Genomic DNA, 23,179 nt, shown 5'->3' on the forward strand with positions numbered 1-23,179 from the left:
AGCTTCTCTGTGAGCTCTGAGTCAGTGGAGAAATGTGACATGATTTTACAAGCACTTCTGGAAAACAATAAAAACACAATTGTAAAGCTATAAAATACAAAGTGCATTCAGTTACGTATATACAGTAAGTCAGACTTGGTTTTGGTTTGTGTTATAATGACCTGAATCGTCTCTCTCACGTGATGTTCACTAAGTTGGGAATACAAGTCACTGAGGAAATGTATTCATGTTTATACATAAAAGACAACCAAAGATAAGTTTGTGTCTATTAGGATCTATTCAAATCTTCATCACAGTAGTGTCTTAAGTGGGCTTGTTATTAAAAGTCTCATCAGCTCTTCTGTGTGACCCACTTGATCCATTCGATGTAGTTTCTGACCTTGGTGTAGACGCCAGGGTAGAAAGCATAGGCGCAGCCGATGCCCCAAGATACAATGCCCTCAAAATTACCATCACAAACCAGAGGTCCTCCAGAGTCACCCTGAAGGCAGAAGGGGAAAGAGTCAAGGTTTTATTCGGGTGGTGTGACACATTTTAATGTGAGATACGAGCTCGACAGATGAAAAATCTGAATTCTGTGTTTGTTAAAATGTGTGCTTGCTTTCTTGCTGAAAAGGCTTTTAAAGGTCCAATATTATGCTCATGTTCAGGTTCATAATTTTATTTTGGGTGTCTACAAGAAAATGTTAAAACACAAACAACTGAGCAGACACCACCCACAGTGTTTCCACATCAGCTCTGCTGGTGTTTTTTTAACTACGGCCATGCTGGGGGCATTGTTGAGGGTGGTGACGGTATAGTTGTGACATCACAACCTTACGGAAGTTCTCTGGCTCGTTTGAATTTCTAAATACGGACTGTGTGAATTTCTCTGTGCATTCAATGTTTTGACACTTATTATTCACTTAATTTATTTAGCACCTAGACTTGCTTTATCATAAAAAAGGACATGGAAGTCTCACTTCCTATAATTAGGGACCTTTAAAGCTGCACTTATCTATATTTCTGTATTTACAGTCATAGTCAAAGTCCTACATCAAAGGACTTTTAATAATGTGAGTGGGGTATACTGAGGAATCAAGAGAGAATTATCACCCGACTGCATTTTTCAAAAGCAAAACAGAGCATTTTCTTTTTGGATTCATTTTTTGGTTTTCTTGCCCACAACTTTGCTTTCATCAACATTGTCTACAGCAACAGCGGGCAGCTGTTTCCAGCAAAGAAGCTCCAAAAACCTGTACACTATGTCCAAATGTGTAGAGGAAAACAGAGATACAAGGAGAGTAAATATTGGACTTAAAATTGTCAGTTGGCCAGAAACATGACTCCAGATAAATAAAGCTGCTGCTGTTTGCTAATGTGTTGTGTGCAGCTTTAACAGTATCAGAAAAACAAGCAACTCAGATGGATGGTTCTTTGCTGTCAATCAAATTGAGATCCGATTTAATCCTATGTTTAGAATTTTGGTGGTTAGGCTGCTCGGACTCAATAACAATCATGTTTTATGTCACATTAGGCTCTTAAAGGTCCAGTATGTAGCGTTTAGTGGCATCTAGCAGATTATAGATGTGTATATCATTTGACATGTTATTACATAACCTGGAGATATTTGATTAACAGTTACAACAAAAGTCCTCAAGATATCTCAAACACACACGCACAGTCACAACCACGGCTCTGTGCCTCACCTGACAGGAGTCTTTCCCACCATAGCGAGATCCGGCACAGATCATGTTGTCTGTGATCCTGAAGTAGTAGTAGTACTTGCAGTTGGTAAAGATGTTCACATCGACAGACCTCAGTTCAGGTGACAGTTGGTAGCTGTTGAGCCAGGTCACACCCCAGCCGCTGACTGTGCACCGGGCGGAGTACGCCAAGGGTGGTGAGTCCGGGTCTGGCAAAGAGGCCGGCTCGACCAAGGCATTGATTACAGCTGGACGGTCCAACTGAGCCATAAAAGAGGACATGTCCTTCAGTGAGTCAACATCAAAAGCATTTTGTGATGGTAATGCTGTAAGTTCTCTATTCACAATGTGACTAGAGATTCTTCCTGCTAGTCTCAATGGCCTGCTCTGCTGCCTGTGCTATTGATTGATGACTCATGAAAATGGCATAAAAACACTGTATAAAATAGAATACAATGAATAAAACATGAACAGATGGAGACAGAAAAGGATAATAAGTACATAAATGGGAAGCCAATTATTCAATAAAAGTGCTGAATGTAACTGTGACAGGTCTCTAGTTCAACAGGATAATTTGTAGTGTGTTTAATGGTTAAACTGTCACATTGCACTGGCACTTTCACAGAAAATCTCCAATATGCACAATAATGAGTCAGTATTCTCACAGACTGGAAGTGAAGTCACTAGACTTCTAAAATGAGTAATGGTAAACTCCACTGAGTCGTCCTTAGCCTGTGAGAAGACTTGTATACTGTAGTCCTCTGTATCTCTGTGAAGACAAACCTTATCAAACCATTAAGGTTATCTTAGCTTCCTGTCTGCAGTGGTGGAAAGCAACTCAGTACATTTACTTAAGTATATCATTTAAATATTCACACTGCCCCGCACAATATGTTTTTTAGGACTCACTTCAAAGTCAAAGCATTTGAAATATGTAGGCAGGAAAGGTCCGATGTAGGCCTTTTTTTGGAATTGTACCCATACTTAGTACTAATAGTCAGAATATGGAAAATCTGTCTCTTGTGAGTCTTCCAACTTTGTGGAAATGCAATACTAAATAGCTGCAGTGCCCCTTTAAATTGAATTAAGTCGTGCTGTTTCGTAAGCATTGACAAAATAAGCCTTATATAATGCTTAAATCCGCGTTTACCATAATATGACACATCTGTGTGAAGGGTCTCTCGAGAAGCAGCACTAATGTGGAGCAGGACAGATCAGACGTCATTTTGAAATGTAAATACTGATGCAGATACTGACACAGCAACGTATATATTAAAGAGTTTTATTGCGTATTTATCGAGACATTTTTCCCTATAGTCTGTCTCAGAACTGTGTTGCAGGTCACTGAATGTCTGTGTCAGTCAGTTACCAAGGTTGGTTTCAGCTCACACCCTGAATCAGAGGATCAATATTGAAAACCATATCTGTATGAATACATAACACAACCCTGTGTTATATTCTATTGTATTCCATTACCTTGATCAGCATGATATCGTTGTCAAACGTCCATGGGTTGTACATGTAGTGCTGGAAGACTGCGGACACACTAAAGGTCTGCTCCTTGCCCTCTGACGTGGTGATGCTGTGCTCACTCAGGACCACTTTAATCAAGTGACCCCTAAGGTAACACAGAAGAAGGTAAAAAGGAAAGATGAGCTACAGATCAGACAATCCAATTATTCTTTCAATGTCACACGGCAAAACCTGATCACTATGATATTATTTGAGTTTTGAGATTAGAAGGCAAGGCGCAGCATGTGCTTCTGTAGATCTGGCCCTCAGTGTCAGTACCACAGGCTTATAACTGCAGTAACTTACGGTCTCCAGCAGTGGGCAGCAGATACCACCCACTGCGGGTAGATGAGGGTGCCTCCGCAGTAGTGGATGCCAAAGAAGCGGAGGGAGGCTTGATACTTGATGGAGTAGGGTTTTACCTCGACACCCCCGATGATCCTCTGCCCATACACACCTAAGAGCCGAAAGATCTAACTCATAAATGAAATATTGCACTTTTCTCTAACATAAAATAAGCTTTTAGTTATTCCATAAGAGTTACATGAGTCCTGTGTTCAGTGAACGGTTAAAAGTAAAGAAGAAGACAGTATGCACTCACCTGTTAGGTTTACAACAAGTACAAGGAGGAGTGGGAGGTGATAGGATGGAGCCAGGTTCATGTTTGTGACTAGAAAGAAAGAAAGAAAGAAAGAAAGAAAGAAAGACTTGAATGTAATTTGCTTCTGTCGCTTTTTTAAAATTCTTTTGCGTTCTACATTCTCCTACACTCTTTTATGTACTTTGTAAAATATCCTGTATTATCAACCACAATAACTAAAAGTAGTAACTGTTGAAATGTAAAATCATTTAGTAGCACAAATGTATTCACTCCGGCACAATAGGGGGTTTTCTTTTGTATGGTCCCAGCGGGATATATCAGAACTGTAGGTTCAAGTTTTACCCTGCAGCAAATGCACAGAAATTATTCCTCAATTTACAATTTTAGGTTACAGTGGTAGATAAAGATTCAGAGCCATCCTAAAGAGGTCGTTTTTACCTCATGTAGTATTAAAACATTATGTCTTAACATTTGGTGTGCACTGAGACATGAACTTCTACAGCTAAGATCATCTCTACATGTTAGAACTGCAGAGCAAAGTGTTTGATGATACGTTACGTTACAATCTGATGCAATATGTTATGTTATTTACAACAATACATAACCAAACTAATATCTGTTTGATGCAAAGCTGTCTTACCTTATCTAGAGTCCAAGTCTAGCATCCACACACTGACACACACCCCCCTTTATGCCGGGACATGCAGCAAAGCTTGGGAACTCTCAGGCCTCTTTTATACCTAACCACTCTCACTATCATTGTTCCCTGCCATTGTACACCATATATCTAAGTGTCTCTCACACACACAAAGCAGAGAGTGTGACCTAGTATGTGACAAAAAAAAAGCAGCCTTCTCTTTCACTACACCTTTACCTCCGAGGCATTTGTTCGCACCGATTCAGACTATTGTCTCGTAGTGAAGACAAAGTGGAGATGAAACCCAACAAGGAAGAGAAATGATAGAATATACTCGCCAGACATTTTGGTGTATCCAGTGATGTTACAAAGGAAAGGAAAAACCTCATATGAATGCTGAGTATCATTTATTTGCCCCCCAGTGTGCTATCAATCTGAGATGTACTGTAGCAGGACATGACCGCATTCATTCGTTCAACAGGGATGAACTTATTCTCAGAAATCCCGTCCAATTTGGCAGAGCATGTCTTCTGTACTTGAGTTTTCCAAATGGACTGAGGGTTAACATGAAACAATCAAAGCAAACAGTGCAAGTCCTGGAGTGCTTTGGTAGCCAAATGTGCAACGTGCATGCCATGGCCTTCACAACGTCACTGTCTGAGTCCAGTTGGCGAGCTTTGTTGCACATCGGGGGAAAAATTGCCAAAAAGTAATCTGGAGAAAATTAGCGTGAGTCCTTCCTCTCTTCTTCCAGCCTGTTTCTTTTCCAGAGTCTCTCTCATTTAAGTTCCCAAGCTGCTTTTTTTTTCTTCGTTTTTTGAGTTCCCACACACAGGATCTTTTGGTCTGTAGACTAACTCATAGCCGCCATACAGTCTCCAGTCCCCAAGGTGTCAACCCAACTGTTAGGGTGAAAGGTGATAGCGTGCTTCGTTTCCCTCAGGTGCAAGGCTGAGTTGACAAACACGATGCTTGTGTGTGTGTGTGTGTGTGTGTGTGAGTTTGTGTGTTAGAGAGAGAGAGAGATAGTGAGGCAGATGCCTTGCACAGAATTGCATGTGCAGTATAGACGTATCAGTGGACGAGTCTCAGAGTAGCACGTGTTACTGAAATGAAGTCGGTGCACAGACACTTGTTTAGACGTTTGTGTTTATTAAAGTTATGGAAGTTGATTCTGGAGAAAGATGGTTTATTCTTGAGTCTCATTCCCAGGTCGTCAAAAACTGACACTTTGGGTTAGAATTTCGGGCCTATCTTTCTCTGATTGTCTCAATTTTGAAGTGGACTTGAAGGGGTTCCAGGAGGTACCCAGCAACAATGGGAATGATTCATTTTCATGATAACTCCATCAATTGGTTACACAATGACTATTTAGTCAAGACTATTTTCCTGTAATAAAACATCTAACATTCTTCTCAGGTGGGGGCCCTGCAACAAAATCTTATCAAATACGTGTCCATAGTCTAATTTGTGTCAGTTTAAGGGTCCTCGACTTGAAAAAGTTTAACCACTACTGAATTAAATGGCACAATCTTAATTGTGTGAATGTTTGAGCTTGAAATATAGGTCCAACTGTGTATTTAAAGGGTCAGTTTACCCAAATTACAAAAAGTTATCATCTACCTCTACTTGAACCATGCAGATAGTCTTCTTTTTTAGATATCTGTCTCTAGGATTCTGCCTCTAATCTTAAACAACTAAGGTGAATGGAAGATCATTTGTGGTGAAAATGTAAGTGTTTTATCGTTGTTGTTGTCGACCTGAACCCAACAGGGAGTTGGCAATTTTGAATATAGTGCTCATTTTGTGCCATTTACAGGTGTTGAACTTTAACAAGCTCCTCCTACAGAGTTAACCTGATCAACTTCTAATTTTGTGATGAAAAGTTATCTAAAGCATGAGTTTGTGATCAACAGCGTGGCCCCGGCAACAATTACACATGTTAATCCACAGACCTTGCTGTCAACAGTTTTTTTTAAAACATCCATTAATGACAGACATAAATATCCTGGGCAGGTATGAAATTCATATATGTTGGTCAGAGAGCCCCTTTAAAATTGTGTTCATATTGTGAAGACCAACTTCAGCTTAAATATTTGTATTATTTTGTAAACATCTGCCTGAGTCATGTTTGCTTCGTCTGTATTTGTGAAATAGAAAAAATAACCATTTGTTTAAAGGTGAGTGTGAGTGTTGGTCCAGGAAACACCTGACAGCGGGAGGCCACACAAAGCCGTCTCTCCCATTCTCTGCTGGGTGAAGCATCAATTATTCAGCCTGCTCTAAATGTGGGACAAGAGGAGGTCAGGCGAGATTCTCCTCCCATGCTGTGGATGATGCTGACTTGCCAGAAGGCTGATGATGATGACAACGATGGTGATGATGATAATACTGGTGATGAACAGGGTGATGACAATGCGTTATTATCACTGCAGACACGGATTCAATAATGACTGATGATTCATGCTCGTACAGAGGAACAGTTGTGCGTCTCGGCTGCGTAGAGTAGCTCTGTGTTGTCTTGACTCAGACGTGAATCTCTCCACAGCTACAAAACACACACACACACACACACAGTAGGCTATTGAAACATTTCAGCACGGATAAGCCTGGATGATGACACAGACAGAGCGTGCTGATACAGTATAGATGAACCTGCTCGGCACAGTACCCCGTGTTGCCATGGCAACAATGTAAGGCCTTTCGACAAGTCAGGAGAAAGAGTTGTGATAGTGGCGGGATGGCAGGGGGGAGCTGGGCAGTTTTTGAAGGTGAACTTTGTTGCTCTCTTTCCTTTTCAATCAATGCTACAGTGTTGGACCCTGGTGCTGCATGACATGATGAAGGATGAAATTAAAAACTTTTTTTTTCCCCCCAGAGGAAACTCGAGGATAAAGGTTAATGTGACTGACTCCTTCTGTTTCCAGAGAGGAGTGGATGCCCAGCCTGGGTACAGGAGACAGGGGCAGAGGACACTGGTTCTTTGGCTGCAGCGGTTCAGCTGCTGGTATGGTGTATGACAACGGCCTGAGACCTCCACAGCTATGATGAGCCTGCTTATGTGTTTAGGTTGTGTGCTACTGGACCTCATGACAGTCCACAGTGAGTACATCTCTTTTTCAGTTTTGTGAACAAAATACTTGATGATATCTTAAGTTTTAAATGTTGGATCTGTTGCAGTTTAACGGTCTTTGATAAATGTTCAAGAGGAGAAGTTTTATATCTCCTTTAAAGGAATACTTTGATATTTTGTGAAGATCAATCCCAGTCTCATGTCTGTGCAGTAAATATGAAGCTAAAGCCAGCGGCCACTTAGCATAGCTTAGCACAAAAACTTGAAATGGGGGAAACAGGGGGGGCGACACCGTTCCGAAGGACCGCCATTCCGACGGTCCGCCATTCCGACCGGGTTGTGGTTAAGGTTAGGGTTTCAGGTTCGGAATGGTGACCTTTTTTCAAAAATAATTAAGGGCCGGCATTCCGAAACACGAAAGTGAACGTTCGGAATGTCGGCCCTTCGGAATGCCGCCCTGGACCCGGGAAACAGCTAGCCTGGCTCTTACCAAAGCTAACAAGCTACCAGCACTTTTACAGCTGACAAGTAAACAAGTTATATCTTGTTTGTTTTATCTATATAAGTAAAAAAATATGAAGCTAAAGCCAGAAGCTAGTTAGCTTAGCTTAGCTATATGACTGGTAACATGGGGAAACAGGCTCTGTCCAATGCGAAGCAAAATCCATCTTGCAGCACCCCTAAAGCTCACAATTTAGGAAGTTATATCTTGTTTTTTAAGCTGTAAAAGTGACAAAGTGATTTTCTTTTGCAAGAAAGGAAAAAGCTCCCCCAAATTTTGCTATCCTCTAAACTGGCTCAGCAGTTTAGTTTGTGATTACTTCTAATCAGGTGTCAATCAAAGTATTTAAATATGCTTCCGCCTATGGGTTACAGTAAAAAATCCCAGATATGTCCAGGAAATAGTCTTTACTGTTTCCATCATCTCTGCGACTGTAGAACCTGAAGCCAATGTATAGTAGTCAAGCTGTTGCATAAGACAGAAAGGGAGAGCCCCCACTCTAATGTTTCAGAGCCAAAGTGAGGTGGTGACACTAGAAGGTCAGGTTATATTGGATTACCTTCATTACGCAGCGGCCTCCCAGGTGACAGAAAACCACTAATTGTTAGGCCGGGTCAATGGGCTTGAGGGGGGGATTAGGAAGGCCTCACTCTTTATGTCTCTCTTTTGTTCACTCAAAGCTCGTCATGTTTTATGAGATGGACTTTTTAAGCGCGATTGAAATCCATACCTGGGGAGCTGTGACTGTAGGATGTGCTTGGTATTAAGTGGATTAGATGAAAGCTAGAAGGAACTTTCATGTCTGTTTTTGACATGAACATGAAATATTGGTGCCATAATGATGCTTTTACATAAGTAGGGGAAAGTTTGTTTTTGGGGAAGTGGTTGTTAGGTCCACTCTCAGTCGGCTTTGTCATACATCTGTATATCTATAATTATACATCTTGTATTTCTTTATCCTGTAACTGTTTTTGTTTCCAAACAGGCCATGTGTTCATGCAGGGCCGTATAGTAGGTGGGCACACCGCTGCGCCAAACTCCATCAAATACATCGTGTCACTACAGAGCACCAGGGGCCAACATTTCTGCGGTGGATCGTTGGTTCACAGATACTGGGTGCTGACCGCAGCGCACTGTAACATCGGGTAAGAATGTTTAATTGTTGTCATCAATAATCTGTTGATGCTTCTTGCTGTTATTGTTGGGTGAGAACTTACAAATCCATGTTGGGAAGGTCACATGCTACTGTGTGTATTAACATTTCTAACCATGCTAGGGGCATGGATCTATGGATGGCAATGTCTGGTTTACCACTTTGGTCCAGACTGAAATATCTCATCAACTACAGGATGGATTGCTCTGAAGCTTCTTACATTCATTCATGTTTGGCTTGTCTGGCTCCAGACATTTGAATCCGCCCACTCCACTGAGTTTCTGTCTGATATCAGTCAAATGTTTGCCAATATGTATCCTAATGTCTTTGGCAATCCCTTGACTTTTCCTCTTGTTTCACCATTATGTTGATGCTTTTGGTTTTGAGTGACATATCTCAATAATTATTCAATGGGCTGCCATGTCATTTGGCACAGACGTTTGTGTTCCCCAGATGATGAATCCTAATGTACTTGGCTGATCACTCAATTTTTCATTTGGCGCCATCATCAGGGAAAATAAATTGTATTCATCTGATATTTAGTGTATGACTATATACCTGCAAAACTATCGGTGCTATTCAGCAGATGCTAGCATGCTAAACTAGGAGGAAGTTTATGCTAGTTCATCAATAACATGACCCCTGGCTAACAGCTAGTTTGTATGATGTGTTGTTCCACCACATCCAAAGACAAAAGTCTGTATAGCGGTCCTGACCACTGTTACATACTCTCCCTCTGCTGGCCCCGGTGTGCCACTGTGGCTGATGCTTGGCCTCCTGCCTTTGCAGGTGATGGCGGTCTGGCTGATTACGAATAACCAATAAGAGGGGGTAAGGCACTAGTCTCTGTCTCTTTCTCCATTCCACCTGACCAGAGATGCAGTCAGTCAGCCTGGAGGCTGGCTGTGGTATTATGTTTTGTTTTATGTTTATCTGATGGGTGCGGTAGTCTAGTTTTCGTGGCTTTGTTTCAGTTAGGTTTAGTTGTTTCTTTGTGTTAAGGTAGACGGTTCGCCTCCAGCTCTGACGGCCCTGATGGGTTGGTCTGGGAGGCTGCCCTGTTTGTGTGCTGGCCCATCAGTTTGTTTGTTTGTTTGTTTGATTGTTTAGGTTTTTTTTCCCTGTGTTCGGTTGTTGTTACTTCCTGTAACAACAACGCTAATTTACAGCGCTAATTTAGAAATAATCAGAAATAGTCGTGTAATGAATTGAACAGGTGAAGTTCAAACCTTGCTTACTTTCAAATCATGATGTGAAGTCGATGTGAATGCCGGGTTGGCCCTTCCATTTTGACATTACAAGAGTTAGAGGAGGGGGTTTCCTAAGCTATTCAACCATCCAACAAGCAGCTCTAATGAAGCATAATGACATCTTAAGATAATGATTAAGATGCTTAACACAAGTTAGCATTGTCATACTGATTTTAGCATTAAACTCAAAGCAACACTGTGCCTAATTACAGCCTCACACAGTCACTATCATGGCTGCAGACTCTTAGTCTTGTTCTACAAGCTTTGGTTCTATAAACCCAAAACTAATTGGTTAAAGGAAGGATCATCAAGCAAGAATCGAGGCTGTTTTCCTGCCTCCTGAATGGTTCAGTTCAGTTCAGTTCAGTTCCTGAATGGATTACTCCTAAATACGACTTCCCTCATGAATCGACCTGACAGTTTGAATACTTGCACAGGCAATGACGTTCTTCTGGCATTCCTTCCGTGGACTCACACAAGTCGCTGTGTAGAAGCTAACTTGGCATGATTTTATATCGAGAGCAGATGGTCCCAACAGATGCCTAAAAGCAAACATCCACTCTGCTACGCGTAGGTAACGTCAAAGCGATGCCGCTTCATCGTGACGCAAAGTAAACCTGTATACAGGCCACTGGGAAGTCAACCAGCACACAGATCAACCCAGTCAGCTGACCTTGGCGTATCATTGCAGTGTGTACGTGTGTGTGTGTGCGCGTGTGTGTGTGAGTGAAGTGTGATCTTGTCTCGATCCAGGAAATTGGCCGTATTTCTGTTCTAGTGTCCCAGCCCTACCTGCACACAGTAAGCCATTGTTCCCTGGCAGACTAACACTTCAGGCTTCATGGCGGCCGGGTGCTCACTCTGCACTGTGACTTTGAGTCCCGGTCATGATTTGTCATGTGTGTCACAACACATTCGCCCATCTTCCCCGCCTATTGATACACTATTTGACTCAACTAAGATACTAAAAACAATCATGATGGCTCCAGTTTATGAGGTTGAAAGTAGGCCTGTGCTGATTTTGTCTGCTCTTTCTCTCTTTCGTGCTGTTTTTGTTGATAAATGTGATGTAAAATGGAAATGCCTTTTCTTTTAGGGCAGAGCACATGATGATAGTGGCGGGCGACTACACTGTAAATACCTTTGAGGGTACTGAGCAGTACGCTAAACCCCACAGACTGGTCACCCACCCCCTCTACAACAGAAGCACCAACAATGCTGACATCATGCTCATTAAGGTACAACAGCACATGCATAGCTGTATGCCATACATTGCCGAGCTAGTTTGTTGTTTTGTGCTTTGTTATTTTATAATTATTTCAGCATTTACTGATGTATTGAACTCGCCTATGACAGGAAAAAACATGTGAACGTATCAGTGGTTTGCAGAAATGTCAACTGCCAACATATTATCCTGGCAACTGGGCTGGATTTGACCCGGTGTCCCTCATCTGATAAGAATTTTGCTTTTAAATTTTTCAAAGTATTTGAAACCCTCCAACCCTCCAAAATAGTCATACCTTGGGCGTTCATGGTTGATTCCATTTAAAATGTAATGCTGCTTTTTTATTATTACATAACTATAACCCACATTGACACAAAGCTTGATGTGTCAGCAATCAGCTGTCTATTTAAACATGTAACATGGAGACAACATTAGCTTTATTTAGATGCTTTCCTTGCCAGCTACTTGCTAACTTTGTTGCATAGAAAAATTAAAATAGATCGATGTGAGCAGAATTTGAGGGCTGTAAAACCAAAACGATACAAAAATAGAATAAAAGGCTCTGTAGACAACAAGGACTGCAGGGTTGGATTAAAATATTCAGATTGGTTTGTCACTACAAATCATTTTCTCATTGAGCCATTGTTAATATTTTGATTTTTCTGTCCAGTTGCGAGCACCCATGGTGCTGAACAAATACGTGTCGCTGGCTCCTCTGCCCAGGCAGGGGACCGGAGTGGTCGAAGGCTTCGTGTGTCGGGTGTCCGGGTGGGGCTACCACAGCCTGGGTGGAGGCCAGGCCCCCTTCACCCTGAGGACGGTCGCAGTGCCCATTGTGTCAACTGCAAGGTGTAACAGCAGCGAGTCCTTTAACGGAAACATCACGGCAAACATGATCTGTGCCGGCTACAGGACTGGAGGAAAAGATGCATGCAAGGTACAAGAGGACAAACCCTATCACACCTTCTTTAGCTACATCAGCCAGTTATTTTAAACAGCTGTGAGCTTAAGGTGTTGCACTTTAATATCCTATCTGATCCATTGTGTCAAACAAAGCCATCAAGCCCATCTTGAAATAGTAGATTCTCAGACTGTCTATATCAAATGGCACATTGTCATCCTGTTTTCACCAGCTCACATTAAAGCGAAACAACAACACAATTTTGAGACGCTCATCCCCCTGACAGTATGAGGACTCAGTTCATGATGTCAGTGTTGGTTCAGATACAAGCTTTTATTAAGCAGACGTGGCAGTGAGTCCACCCTCAGGAGTTGTATTAGTTATGATAGTTACAGAAGAGATAGAAACCCTGAAATAGCATCAGGACTGAAAACACTGCTGTAACTGTGAAGTACAGTCACAACAGCAAGCTCCAATCTGCTTATTTACAACAAGATTCTGCCCCAACCTTTAGTGTGAGAAGAAAAATTATATGAAATTCAATGTGTGATATACCAGTAGGCTATATTCTGCCTTAGGTAAAGAGCCGAATGACTAATTAAAATGTGCTATATTTAACCCTGCGGTAGGCAACTTTGTGTGCTGGCATTTCCAAGTGGCAGCAAGAGATTTGGTGAACCAACCATCCTGTGAGAACGCAGTTTTATTTCACACATCTCTGTTGCTCTTTTTTTTTATTTTGTGTTGTAAAATTGTCCTTGTCGCACACATGACATTATTACATTTCTATTACATTTACGTTGGAACATCTACTCACATGTGATTAACTCACATGTATGCACATGTGACTCGAGGTATTTTACATGTGAAATGTAAAATGTGACATCAGACATTTGATAAATCTACATAGAAGCCATCAATCATAAATAAATAGCTCAATAAATAAATATTACATTAAATGCACCAAAAATAAAATTAAAAATGAATGTAGGCATGTAGACAATGTAGATATGTCTGCGTTAATTTGCTTCTGTATTTATTTACCTTTGTATTTATTCAACAATTTATTCACTTTCCCATTTAGTTTTCCATTTTATTGTTATTTATTTATGTATTTATTTCTGTATTCTAATATGGAAACAGGATGTTCTTCTCTTCTCAGCCACATTTTGTGATTTAAGTCAATATTAACAATTGTACTCCTAAATGTCTTGTTTCTTCTGCAATAACGAAGTGTCCTTACTCGGCTCAGACATCTGAGACACACGAGGAGTAAATGCTGCTTGGAAATGCTCAGGCATCCCAAAGGCTTTACAGTAAATCTCATGTTTTTTCATGAGGTGCATAGTGACATGAGAGCTGATGGAGGGTGCGGTGGTCTTGCCCTTGCAGGGAGACTCTGGAGGGCCGCTGGTGTGCGGAGGACGTGTCTATGGCGTCGTCTCCTGGGGCAACGGCTGCGGTGATGCTAAATTTCCAGGAGTCTACACGGCCGTGTCCAGATTCCGACGATGGATAGATCAAACCATCTACCGGTCGTACCAACGCTGTACCAGATACTGATGATCGTGATACAACTGTGTGCCTGAGAAGGGTCATTCCCCTGAAAATGTTTGTGCTATCATGGACCTAAGGTGCTTCTGTGGACCACTGATCAGATTAATCTGATCATGGTTTCAACACCAATATAATGGTCATGTATTCTCTATAACTACCTACCTGTGAACATTGGCCTCTGCCAGCTACAGTAACTGTGAGATCCACCAGAGTGGGAGCTTTTTGTTACACAAACACCTTTTTATGGAAATAAATATTCAAATTCAGAGAATATGTGGAGTCAGAGTTGTTGTTTTTTTTATTTCTTGAGTGAATTATACAAGTTTAGAGGGTAAATGTATAATCATTTTTTAGAAAACACAATGCTCTGTAGATGGTTACGAGTGATGTTCTGGGTGATTTTAATCACCCGCTGCAGAGTCGTGCACGAACCTTGTCAGTTTGTGACGTTTCCAGTCAGGAGCCTTTATATTGCTCCTCTGTAAAAGTTATTTAAAAGGGACTGTCCAAAGAAATTTGGTCCTGAATTTGACTTTTGCACTGTATGTTCAGCTAAAAAAACTATGATCTTATGTTAATCTGTGTTTTGTGTTTGGTTTTGGCTGTTTCACACATGAGATATTTCTCTTGTGTTTCTGTCTGTTTTCTTCTTATTGCTTTGAAGTGAGAGGAGCTTTCACAGTGACTGATTTTACAAACCTCCATGCACCATTTTACCAGATCACTGGTAAACTACAGCCACGCCGGCCTGGTGGAGAAAACTATCTGGGTGTTTGAGTATTATGTTATAAAATAATAACCAGTGGACAAAGTATTCAGATTGAAATGTGGTTCTCCAGTCCTTCGTTCTCCAGCAGCTTACAATTTTCTTTGTTTACCGTTCTTGAATCTTCTTTTAATCGACACCAACATGGCAAGACGGTGTACATCCAGCTTCGTCCTCTCTGGGTTCACAGCACAACTACCTCATTTGCACATGTTACTCTACCTCTGTTTCTCTCATACCTGTCCTTCCTAAAACGTGGCAGGTAAAGAACCAGTATTTACTCGAAGGCAAGGGGACAGTTAATGTAAATGAAATGCTACACATGTAAATATACAAATAAAATAATAGGTAAAGTGCTTTAAATAATAAAATAAACATTGTATTCAACAATTAACTCAGTTCTGCACGTCCAAAACAGTGCCGTGGAATCATTTACTGATGGTGTATATAAACTACCACAGTATACAGCTTAGTGAGCAGCACCATCAGTATTGTGAACTTAAGTAGTAAAAAATAACCCAAAGAAAATGTAATGTGTACTGTAACTACGGTTACACCTAGTATCATCCAGTATTTGTCAGTTGTGGCTGCTTTTCAAAAGTTACACAGTCATCGCTTCTCATTTTTTATGTCTAACCTCATTTTTCACTTTATTCTTTACTATTTTAAATAACACAACAATCCATCTCTACACGAAGCTCTGCAGCCAACGGTTAAACAAAGATATATAAAGTTAACATTCCTTTGACATGTCTAATGTTCAGGATTGGCATGTTTGTTGAGGCTTAATTAATCAAAAATAATCAATACAGAGACCAACTCTGATAAAATCACATGCTGTGACCCCGACAGAGTTGTTACTGAGATGATCTGATATGAAAGGTGAGCCTCTTGATAAAACAATGGCCTGTGTACGTCCACAGGGACTAGGTGTGTCATGACTGCACCTCTTCTATGAATAGCTGAGGGCATATTAAAGTTAGTCCTGCTGCAGCCTCACATATCAGCTTTCATCTCATTGTCTGGGTAATGATATAAGTTTCTCTGAGAGAGGATAAGTTCAGATTTAATACCCGTCCATTGGTCCGTGTCCTTTACTGCAGACCCTTTTGTGCTGCTGTTCCTATAGAAGACAGATTTATGTAAACAGTACAGTGGGAGGTAAACCTGATGAGAATTATTCAACCTAAAGAGGGGGCTTCATTTCACAAAGCAGTACAGCCCACTGATCTGGTAACTTTACACCTATAATGTGAGAAAATGGATCTTTTGAGAGCTGAGGACATTATCATAATATGATCTGAATAATGAAAATGTAGAGTGTGAGGAGGTCATTTTAGGGAATACTGGACTCTTCATCAAGTTGTGTTTTTAAAACATCTTAGTATGATGTTGTACTGAGTAATCTGGATACTTTCCCCAAGTAAAACCTGGAACATCATCAGATGGAACATGGACTGAGCAGCCGTTGTCTCAATTCAGAAAATATCCAGATATCATCATTCAGTAAAACTGCTTCCTGGAGCAGATCCCTGATCTCCATCCGAGGACATCTCAAACCCCTTTACAACCCCTCCACACTGACATTACAGCTCATGGTGAAAGCGGGTGAAAACAGCGCAGGCCCTTCATATTGAACTGGAAGTGCGCCATGGGGCCAAAAGTCACATCTCAGCCTATGAAAACACTGCCATCCTCTGGTGAGCTCTGACTCGGTGGACACGCTCAAACGCCCCTGTGATCAAAGCAATCGCCAATTTCACGATCACATAAAACAGTTTGGGATGATTCGGCGTCTCTAACTCGTCGAGTGGCGGCGCGTAAACGACGTTTTCCAAAAGACCTGCGCTGGCTCGCATTCAGGTGCCATCCTTGAATATAAGCTCGCCATTTGTTTGATTGCATCCAGATCCCGGAGAGTGGAGCGCTGGTACACCACGACTCTAACTGGAAGTTTCTCTGGGCTGCACCAGAAAACCCCCGTACAGCTCCCTCGCCAGGTCTCCCCGGGATCCGTGTTTTGCATCGCTCCTCAATTTGCATTTCTTCCTCAGATTTTCCGTGCGACGGGTTCAGCCGCTCGAAACCAGCGGGCGCTCCACGGCTCCATTGTACGTGCGCCTCCATTTCCAAAGCAATACGCACGGAGAAGAAACCGCTGGAAATCCTGAATAATGTTGCCGAAGCTCCAGGAGAGGGGAAACTGAGGACATTTTTTGATTTTGCTGTTATTTCTGTTGCGTACCTACGGAGACAGACACGTGTCTTCGGGGTAAACAGAAAGGGCTAGATCGTGTCAGCAGATAGCATTGTGTTTTTTTCCCCCCCTCTTTTGTTTGTTACAGACGGCCGAGTTCAAGCTTGGCGACGAGCTTTTACATTTCAGTTCGTGCGCCTTGGTGATAAAGACGCATTTGGAGATGTCGGAAGTGCTACCTTTCAACGAAGAGAAAATGAGTCATTATGGAAATGAGGGCGACGAGGGACACCTTTCCTTCACCTGTCGTCTTCAAGACACCAACAACTTCTTCAACGGCTCACAGAATAAACGTCCGCCGAAGCTGGGACAGATAGGCAGGAGCAAACGGGGTAATTATATAATTAAGGCGTTTTCGTTTGCATGGTGATGTGTTGAATGCGCACATAGGTTACCAGTGGACCACAATTAAAGGATGTGTGTGTGCGTGTGTGTGCAGCCACATAGGCAACACCTTTGCCTCGACATGTTCTCCAGTGGAGTGATGAGATGATGATCTGTTGTCTGCATGTGTGTGGGATGTATGGGCTTTTTAAATATTCTATTCGCATTGCAACACAAGTTGGATGCGCAGTGCGTGGCGCTAAATGCCATCTGAATGCTGCTCAGCTGAGTTGTGCTGCTGGATGTCCCCTCCCCTGTGACTGCTTGGAATGATTGAGATCTGTGTGCTGTGCAATTATGATTTTTTTTTTGTGTTTGCATGATCATCTCAGGCTGTTTCTGCTTTTGCATCCCTGATGACACCCATGAGAGGGTTCTTCGTGCTGGCACACACATGCACAGTTGCATGTACAGTAGCGCACAGACACAACATGGACAAACATGGCAAACAGGCAGACGTGCGCGGGTTGCACCTGTGGGTGCACAGCAAGGAGATGCGCAGAAATACAGACATGCATATTCACAAATGTGCCTCACACACACGCAATCGCGCTCATCTTTATCTTTCTCTTTTTGCATACTCTTCCCATCATATGCACGCACACACCACCTCTGCTCACACAGCGCAGTCCCACTGGTTCTGGGCTCTAATGCCCTGCTGTCAGTCGGTGGTGGATTTGCAAGACGCCACACCAAGATGAGCCCCCCTCATTAACTCTCTCTCCCCTGTCATCCACAGTTGTGATTGAGGATGAGAATGGCGACGACGAAGCGCTGAAAAATGGAACAGAGAAGACCCCGGCGGAGGCTTAGAGCGCCCGGCTCACCACCCCCCAAAAGACACTCTTGAAATTTTTTATGGCGATATTTACCAGTTTTAATCCAAAGACACTGTATATAAGCACTTTCTCTCATGTGGCAGCAAGCAGCACTTCCACGCCCTCCTCTCCCAGTCAGTCATGGCCATCCGGGTGACACTCACTGGCAGGGGCGGGAGATGGCAGCAAAGGAGACCCCCAGGTGGACCCCCCCGACACACACACACACAGACACAGACACACTCACACGACCAAACACACCCTCGATTACAGGGTTTCGCCATAAATCCAAAAGCGGGAGAAGACTCCAAGAGGGGGGGGACGAGGTGGAGGAGGAGGCGACGCTGTCGAAATGCAGAAATCAGGGACAGGATACAGAAATAAATCTGATATAAAACTAAAGCACACACTTCTCCTATATCTTATCAATCAAACCTATGGTACCATTCTTTCTGCTCTTCATTTTGATCGAGGGCAAATGAATAACAGAGTTTGTAAATATGGAAAGGGTAGCCCATATTTTCTTGCACAAAGTGGGAAGCGGTAAACTGGTTTGTTCTCTGTGTTGAAGACTTTATTTATTGATCCTTTGGAATATGTCTTTTGCAGTGACTTAAGGCCCGAGGGAGTGTTCTTTTGTATGTCGAGAAAAACTTGTGAGTGAATGAGAGTGACATTTTTTTTCACTTAACAATTCTCGATGTTGCCTGAGTGTTTTTTGTTACCATACTTTGCAGCTAAACGAGTCATTTATATACCGTGTACCTCCCACCTGTTTGTAAGCTTCCCAGGCTTTCACCTGGATTGGTTGATACTGTAACTTGACTGTACACACCCTATTGATAAACTATTTATATTGCATTGTGCATTATCGTGTGTGCCAAAATCTCATGAGGGATATACTGTACCGGACAACTTGTAACTTCTTTTTTTTTGTGCTTTATACATTTACTCATACGATTCAGTCGTTTTGTTGGGTTGCCATTTTTTAGGGCTCTTTCTTAAAAACACTGAAGTACCAACTCATGCATGGCAAATATGAAATCATGCATGCACGGCAGAAGTTCTGAAACTCTTGTGTATTCTTGAAGCACCTCGTATACAGCTTTGAATGACAAACCTCGAGAAACAGTCTTAATTCTGCGTTGTACTGTACGATTCACACTGATTTGTACAGTGGCCTAATATCTTGTAATAAAGATTATGACAAAGTACTATTTACTGTTTAGTGTTGATTGTGGTTTACAATACGGAATGATGTACTCGATGTTGCTTTCTGTTTTTTAAACTGTTTTAAAACTGTAGCAAAAAAACACAAAAGTCTAGTTTTGTATCAGAAAGATATAGACAGTAGCAAATAGCTTGGCTGACTTTTGGATATGTTCCTTGTACAGTTTCCCCTGTTGTTATTGGATTGCCTATCTGGCTGCCAAGGAAGGTCAAGTCAGCATTTTCCACTGTGAGAAAGTAGCATCCCAGTCCTCGGAAAGATCAGATATGGAAGGAGACAGAAAGATGAGCGTCAAGAATTTGAAATCCACATATTTTGTGGATTTGCTCAGAGGAGAGTTGAGACGCTCGGCTCGGACAACTGCGCAACATCCTGCCATCTCATGAAGTGCTACAGTATTGCAAATGATTCTGTGGGGAAAATGTACACCACTGCTTCCCAATGCAATAAATGTCTGTTTGCATCTAAAAAAAATCTCAGCTCCTCTCTTTAATCAAGTCCTCCCTTTAACTCCGTTGCCAGAGATGTAAATGGTGCAGGGCCACTGAGGCATGAGGAACACTGATGAGACGTGACATTTCCAACTCTGCTGTGGTGACTAAATGATTCATGTTGTGTGACGAGCCTCTGTCAGCGTACAGCATCTTAAACTCCCGACCGCCGGGGTGTGTGTGCTGGGAACACATACATGCAGCGCACACACATGTCCGTTTCAGCTCCAAATGCAGGCGAGACTAACATATTGCTCAGTCCCCCCTCCCCCCTTTCCCCAGTCTTGACAGACATGAAAGGAGCTGCCTGGGCTGGGTACCATGGTAACGGATGCACCTTGCACTCGATGGGTGCTGCGCTGGGTTTTCGGTGCAGAATAGTCTTCCCTGAGCCTCGGCTTGATACCATCGCTATCTTTAATGGAATGTTCTCCATTCTCTTATCTCTGCCCTCTTCTCTCAAGACCCCCTATTCACTCAGTGGCGTGACCGCATTATCCTGCCAAAATAGTCCCTTCTTCCAAGACGGCAGTCAACCATGACGATGGCGCCTACTGCAGCAGCAGCCTATCCCCTCACACAGAATGAGAGGATGTTACATTTAGGGAGTAATGGTCTATGATTTTTCTGTGTGGTGGATCCTTTCATCCAAGACGTTGCAGAGAGAGCGTGATGTGATCGGACCGAGCTCGGCTCTGATCGGTCTTAACACAGGGTCACACACTGTTCCCACACAGTCAAACCTGTAGTGACACGCTGCAGGAAATCACAGAAGCACATTAGAGTAGTCCTGCAGAAATCATCCATTTAAATCGGTAATTTGTGGCGCACACATGCCATTATTTGCCTTTCAGTCAATCTGAAGGTCAGGTTTGTTGTTCTCATTTTTAACCTTTTCCTACTCACCACATTACATATTTTTGCACCCATAGTAAATCACAACTACAAAGGCAGCCACACATGTGACTCATACAGTAGTAAGTTGAATACCAATTATCAGCATGCGTCACCTTTTAGCTGAGCTTTGGAGAGAAGAGTGGATTTTTGCAGGCAACGTAAGACGACCAGCAGAGTTACAAAGAGAGCTAAAGAGTCTTTGCTTGAAATGCTGAATTGCAGGTGCATCGGTCATAAACACTGCAAGATGACACTGTGTCTGAACAGTCATGAAGTGCTAAACACAGAAAATCTGCATTACAAGACAGGAACCGGTGTCACGTGTGAACACACACCAGCACTAAACGGATAACGTTCCTGATGATGCCTCAAACTGCAACCTCAAAGGTGCCACAAAGTCATATCAACACTTCTCTACTTTTAATATTGGTTTATTGATTTTGAAAAGCTGAATGGAAATAAAGCAGGACAAACACAAACACATAAACCAACAACAACAAATGGAAGGAAAGAAGAAGAAGAAGAAGAAGAAGAAGAACACTTCCTGTAACATGAAAGAGGAGAAATTACTCATAAATTATCACTGAAGTTACAAGGTACTGGCACAAAACACTACGACAGGTTGCCAGATTTTCTGAAAGAGTCCCTCTCTGTTTGACATAGTAAATCTAAATCAACACCTCTTACAGCATCAACAAATATTAAGGATTTTAAGCCTTACCATACAGTAGAATACGATATGAGACAGCTTGAATGATCTATACATTCTATCGATTGGTTGACATTTTGATGTGGATTATTCACTTTGACTACAGAGCAATTTAAAGACCTATGATAAAACTCTTTAAAATGTATTGATTTTAATGGAACATATTGATATTCATTGTGTCCACAATGATGATAATGACGATGATTCTCTGCTGCAGTTGTAAACAGGAAAGTCACACGCCTCAGTTATGTTTACAAAGCTGGCAAACCAATAACACAATTTTTCCACAATTGTTTGTTTAAAAATGTAAAGTTTGGTACTGTAGCTGTGCAGTCATATGAAACATAAGTTGTGGTTCATGATGTGTTTTGTGGTTCTTTCTGTTTTCTTTGTTTTCATAACTGGGAAGTTACAGTACACACAGTACATCAGAGGTGAGTTGGAGCTGATACATTTAAACATGCAGATACAAGGTCATTTACAGAGACTGTTTGCAGGTAACAGCATTGATTGTGATCACCAGTGTTTAAGTATATTTGATTCACAGATATATAAATAATAGACTAGTCTGAAAAGGGCTCTGTGGAACTTCTGTGCTGTGGTGGAAGCTGGTCGGAAGCTGAACTGAGTCCTTCACAAAGAAACCCCACAGTCCAGCAGCAATAAACAGCTTCAACAAATGGTCCACAGGTTTGTGTCGGCAACCGAGAGAGAGACAGGGAAGGGCTCATTTTTCACGTCACATTAAAATCTGCTCACATATGGCCAATAAGAAAGTGATTAATACATGTTAATTGTCACACATTGTTACAAAGAGCCCCTTTAAGTAAGCAGTGCATCTCCTCTATTGATGCATTCCTTTGAACAAACGAGAGAGGCATACATGGAAAAGATTTTTAAAAAGATAAAACAGTGAGAAACAGTCGATCAGGAGTTTATCAAATGTCTTTTTGAGTAATTTCCTGATCAACAATCTGCTGGGACATCTCCTGAGGAGGAACCGAGGCCCAATTTAAATGTGTCTCCCTGGATTACCACGGTGATAAAATACATGATGAGGCTGTCAGTAGAGAGGGAGATGGACAGCGAGAATGTAGAAGTCTATGGAACACTTGCTGCTCATACCTGTTTATTAAAGTATCTGTGAGGAGCAAAGGAGCAAAAGACATTTGAATGGATCTCCAAAGCAGATGACAGATTTATTGACAAAACCTTAAATTTAAATTTACTGCCAAACTGACAGCTTCACTGCTTTTCCTCTATTCTGACTGCATCCGCCTTCACTCTCTGAAACATTATGAACTTTACCGCCTTGCCTTTATCAACACAGGCTTGGGTGACTAAAGGGTGAGACATTACAGATTCTGTGCCAGGAAAACTAGCCTGTCCACAGCATCTGGTGTGAGACACAAGATGACAGTGCTCCCAGGGGAATGATATCTAAAAAACTAAATATAAAACCCTGTTAAAATGATGCAACAACAGTGCAGAGCAGACCTTACTCAGCCACAATCTTTAATCCAAAGTTCA

The 23,179-nt window shown here is 42.0% G+C and overlaps 3 protein-coding genes across 4 annotated transcripts; 2 read left to right on the forward strand and 1 right to left on the reverse strand.

The window, feature by feature from the left end:
• Window positions 1-46: 46 nt before the first annotated feature.
• On the reverse strand, window positions 47-3,859 carry LOC140998534 (putative trypsin-6). Its single transcript, XM_073468850.1, has 5 exons — window positions 3,799-3,859; window positions 3,504-3,654; window positions 3,162-3,303; window positions 1,689-1,946; window positions 47-481 (listed from the first exon to the last, which is right to left on the reverse strand). Exons 1-5 carry the CDS (start codon window positions 3,857-3,859, stop codon window positions 332-334), a joined length of 762 nt encoding a protein of 253 aa, XP_073324951.1. The 3' UTR covers window positions 47-331.
• Window positions 3,860-7,368: 3,509 nt separating this feature from the next.
• LOC140998619 (trypsin) lies at window positions 7,369-14,342 on the forward strand. Its single transcript, XM_073468954.1, has 5 exons — window positions 7,369-7,537; window positions 8,996-9,155; window positions 11,510-11,651; window positions 12,309-12,575; window positions 13,932-14,342. The coding sequence occupies exons 1-5, from the start codon at window positions 7,480-7,482 to the stop codon at window positions 14,100-14,102; spliced, it is 798 nt and encodes a 265-aa protein (XP_073325055.1). The 5' UTR covers window positions 7,369-7,479; the 3' UTR covers window positions 14,103-14,342.
• A 2,300-nt stretch (window positions 14,343-16,642) lies between these two features.
• Window positions 16,643-19,535, forward strand: camk2n1a (calcium/calmodulin dependent protein kinase II inhibitor 1a). 2 transcript variants are annotated; one of them, XM_073468849.1, is made up of 3 exons: window positions 16,707-16,725; window positions 16,917-17,451; window positions 18,243-19,535. In XM_073468849.1, the coding sequence occupies exons 2-3, from the start codon at window positions 17,283-17,285 to the stop codon at window positions 18,314-18,316; spliced, it is 243 nt and encodes an 80-aa protein (XP_073324950.1). In that variant the 5' UTR covers window positions 16,707-16,725; window positions 16,917-17,282; the 3' UTR covers window positions 18,317-19,535. The 2 variants fall into 2 exon arrangements, with proteins under 2 accessions (XP_073324949.1, XP_073324950.1); XM_073468848.1 differs by having other exon boundaries at window positions 16,643-17,451.
• Window positions 19,536-23,179: the final 3,644 nt, after the last annotated feature.

Source organism: Pagrus major, chromosome 6, assembly GCF_040436345.1.
Source record: "Pagrus major chromosome 6, Pma_NU_1.0".
NCBI classification, from domain to species: Eukaryota; Metazoa; Chordata; class Actinopteri; order Spariformes; family Sparidae; genus Pagrus; species Pagrus major.